Source organism: Dysidea avara, chromosome 2 (genome assembly GCF_963678975.1).
Source record: "Dysidea avara chromosome 2, odDysAvar1.4, whole genome shotgun sequence".
NCBI lineage: Eukaryota > Metazoa > Porifera > Demospongiae > Dictyoceratida > Dysideidae > Dysidea > Dysidea avara.
In genome coordinates this window covers 5,360,702-5,364,303 of record NC_089273.1, presented here as the reverse complement: position 1 = coordinate 5,364,303, position 3,602 = coordinate 5,360,702, and the positions used below count along the sequence as shown (strand labels likewise).

The window sequence follows — 3,602 nt, the reverse complement described above, 5'->3', positions numbered from 1 at the left end:
TCAATATGGTGGAGCCTTATCAATTCTACAATCAACATTGACATTTGTGGAAAATACTTCAGTAAATTTCACCAGGAATAAGGCAGAGAATGGAGGAGCCATCTCTGTTGTGAAATCTCCTGTAACATTTATGGATAATTCCCATACAAAGTTTTTCAGTAATTCAGCTGCAGGAAGTGGTGGGGCCATGCATCTAACTGATCACTTCACTTTAAGTATATCCCATAATTCTCATAACACATTTTCCCACAATACTGCTAATCTCCATGGTGGGGCCATATATTGTGACCTGACAAAAAGTACTGAGAGTAAAATTACATTCAACACTACAAATATTACATTTCATAACAACACTGACCTAACAGGTTCTGATGTTTATGTTGACGTTCCAACATCATGTGATGAGATGTGTTTCAGCAACAGCATCGTTAACAAAGGATATAATCATTTTGATGAGGTCATTAAAACTTCTCCTAGAAAACTAGAATTTAACGACTCAGCAGTTACATGTATTGATAATGACAATGATTCAAATTGTCAGACTTATTTAACAAAAAATATAATGCTAGGTCGGGAAATTATAATGAGTGCTTGTGTAAGGGATTATTACAATCAACCTGCTGAATCAACACAATTTGTTCTGAGCAGTGAAGATCAAGATCATCATATTGTTGGATCAAACAATGTGTTAATATCATGTGCAATATTTGAAGGAGTGAGTATAAAGGGGATGAAAGTTATGGAGGCAACTAATTATACAATAGTCATCACTTCATATGATAGCGGTATTTCTGACTTAAAGGAGTTTTCCATTAAGCTAATGATTGAACTATCACCATGTTACCCTGGTTTCCACTATGATAATAATAATACACAAACATGTGTATGCTACAATGACAGTGATGTTGTGTCTTGTTCTGGTAGTACATCATCTATCAAAAGTGGTTACTGGTTTGGTGAAGTTGATGATAAAACTACAGTGACAATTTGTCCAAATAACTATTGTAATTTTACTTGTTGTGAAACGGGTAATGGATTTTATGAACTTTCACCAGTCAGAGCAAATCAGTGCATTTCACAGCGAACTGGTACAGCTTGTGGTGGTTGTAAGGAAGGCTATACCCTTTCATTTGATTCTATAGAATGTGTAAGTGTTGACAAGTGTACAGCTGGACAAACAGTACTTGTGGTAACATTATCAATCCTATACTGGGTGGTGATAATTATATTAGTGTTCATTGTGACATACTATCACATTGGGATTGGTTATTTGTATGCTATTACATACTATTACAGTGTGGTGGATATTTTACTGAGTGAACACTTGTACTCATTACAAGGATTATTTACAGTTGTTAGCATTATGTCAAGTATTGCAAACGTTACACCACAGTTTTTAGGACAGCTCTGTTTAGTAACTAATATGAGTGGAATTGACCAACAGTTCATTCATTATGTCCATCCACTAGCTGTTGCCATCATCATAGTAGTAATCTGCCTATTAGCAAGGATATCATACAAGTTTTCATTATTTGTTAGTAGAGGAATTATCCATGTTATCTGTTTTCTTCTATTGTTATCGTACACTTCTGTGGCAACAACTTCATTACTGATATTGAGATCACTGACATTTGATAATGTGGATAAGGTTTACACTTACCTGTCACCTGACATAGAGTATTTACATGGCCGTCATCTACCATATTTTATTCTAGCATTAATATGCACTCTAATTATTGTAATTGGTCTGCCATTTCTACTTTTATTGGAGCCATTTCTTAACAACAAAATCAACTTTACCCGAATAAAACCATTGCTGGATCAGTTTCAAGGATGTTACAAAGACAAGTATCGTTCATTTGCAGCTTATTACATGATATGTCGACTGGTTATTATTTTGATAATCATTGCCAATACATCAAATAATGACACTTCCCAGTATTTATTGATCTTTTTCAATTCCTTGTTAGCCTTTATACATATGACAATAAGGCCATATGGATCTAACATTCTTAATGTGTTTGATGGCTTTGTGTTACAGCTGATGATTGTGGTTTCAATGGTACCACTTATTGACAGTTATGATCCTGATTTATTGCTATCATTTATGTTTGTATTAGTTATACTTCCCTTAATACCATTTCTGATAATGGAAATTTACCTTTACAAAAAGACAATAAAGAAAATCACTAAATATTGTGTACCACCTAAACCTGACATTGCCGATGACAATGATGAGATACCGATGAGAGAAGAGTTTGTTGATAGTGTTATTGATGATAGCAGGAGGGTGAATGCTACTATATGTGAAATGTAAGTATATTATTATTATCATTGTGTGGTATGGCAATGCAATATCATGTTTCCGTGTACATTGCCAAAAATTACCTGCAAAACCAAATTCAATTATGTCAAAGGCAAAAGAGATAATTGTTGAGCAAAATATCAAGCATTTGAGGAAAATATGCTGGATGGAAACTATAAAAAATAAATAAAGCAACATAATATTATTATTCATTAAGTTAGCTAATGCAATACTCCACTGCTGCAGTTTTAACAGTGACTTCACAGTAGATTTTTCTGTAGCTACTTTCACATGTGTTACTAAAGTTTTGATAATAATTTTGATGGTTATGCTACATGCCTGTGTAAATACAAATATTAGAAGATGTTTCTGGATGTCCAGGAGACCCCATCAATATTGTACTTTACTGTGTTACTGTTTATAAATAATTATTGTACACATCATACATTACAGTTTGATTGTTGTCATGGCACAAATTATACTCTCTCTACTCTTACATATAGCAGAGAATCAGAGATCAATGATGCCACTCACTATCGTGAATCCTTCATGGAAGTGATGGATGAGATTGAAGACTGACTGTATACTATGAGATGTGAACAATAACAAGTGTAGATTGTATGCATATAATATTATAGTGTGTCACACATACATGTATCCCTCTAATGTGTATCATAGAAGTTTCAGCTTTTAAATGTAATAGCTGTAGTGTACAGATCTTTTCCCTAATGCTATCATAACATAAAAAGTTACATATGTCACACTTATAAGTGATGTTTTGGCTCAGAAACAGGTGGGCTGAAGGCTAAGTTCTATTTGATATGACAGGAATTTTGTTGCACAACAAAACTACATTGTAGTTACTAGCTGGAGTAATTCATTCCTATCATGGTAGGTTTGGTGAAATACTGCTCATGATATTCATTGCTAGTACTGTTCTTGTATGTAGCTACATATTCCTGCTTAACAATACAAGGTTGAATTCTAACATTTTCATGATATTTGTATATGTCACCTGATTTTGGAAAACTGGTACATTATAGCTACATTAGTAGATAAATGGTGTTTTATACTGTAATTTAACTCACCAAACTTGGTAGCTATGTGGGTGAAATTTTCACTGAAGAAGGAAACATTTATGGCCTTTCAGACCATCTCAAAAGAATCAGTCACACCATTTTAAATAGGGTTTGTCTTCAGTGTTGCTATGTGACTAGTCCTCACAAAGGGTGCATGTGTGGCACAGGAAATGCTACAGAGAAACACAGTGGAAGCTACTGTAATATAGTACAATAGG

At 33.9% G+C, this 3,602-nt stretch overlaps 1 protein-coding gene across 1 annotated transcript; it reads left to right on the top strand.

The window, feature by feature from the left end:
- Positions 1–727: 727 nt before the first annotated feature.
- LOC136242667 (uncharacterized) lies at positions 728–2,969 on the top strand. Its single transcript, XM_066034113.1, has 2 exons — positions 728–2,313; positions 2,809–2,969. The coding sequence occupies exons 1-2, from the start codon at positions 731–733 to the stop codon at positions 2,882–2,884; spliced, it is 1,659 nt and encodes a 552-aa protein (XP_065890185.1). The 5' UTR covers positions 728–730; the 3' UTR covers positions 2,885–2,969.
- The last annotated feature ends 633 nt before the right edge of the window (positions 2,970–3,602 follow it).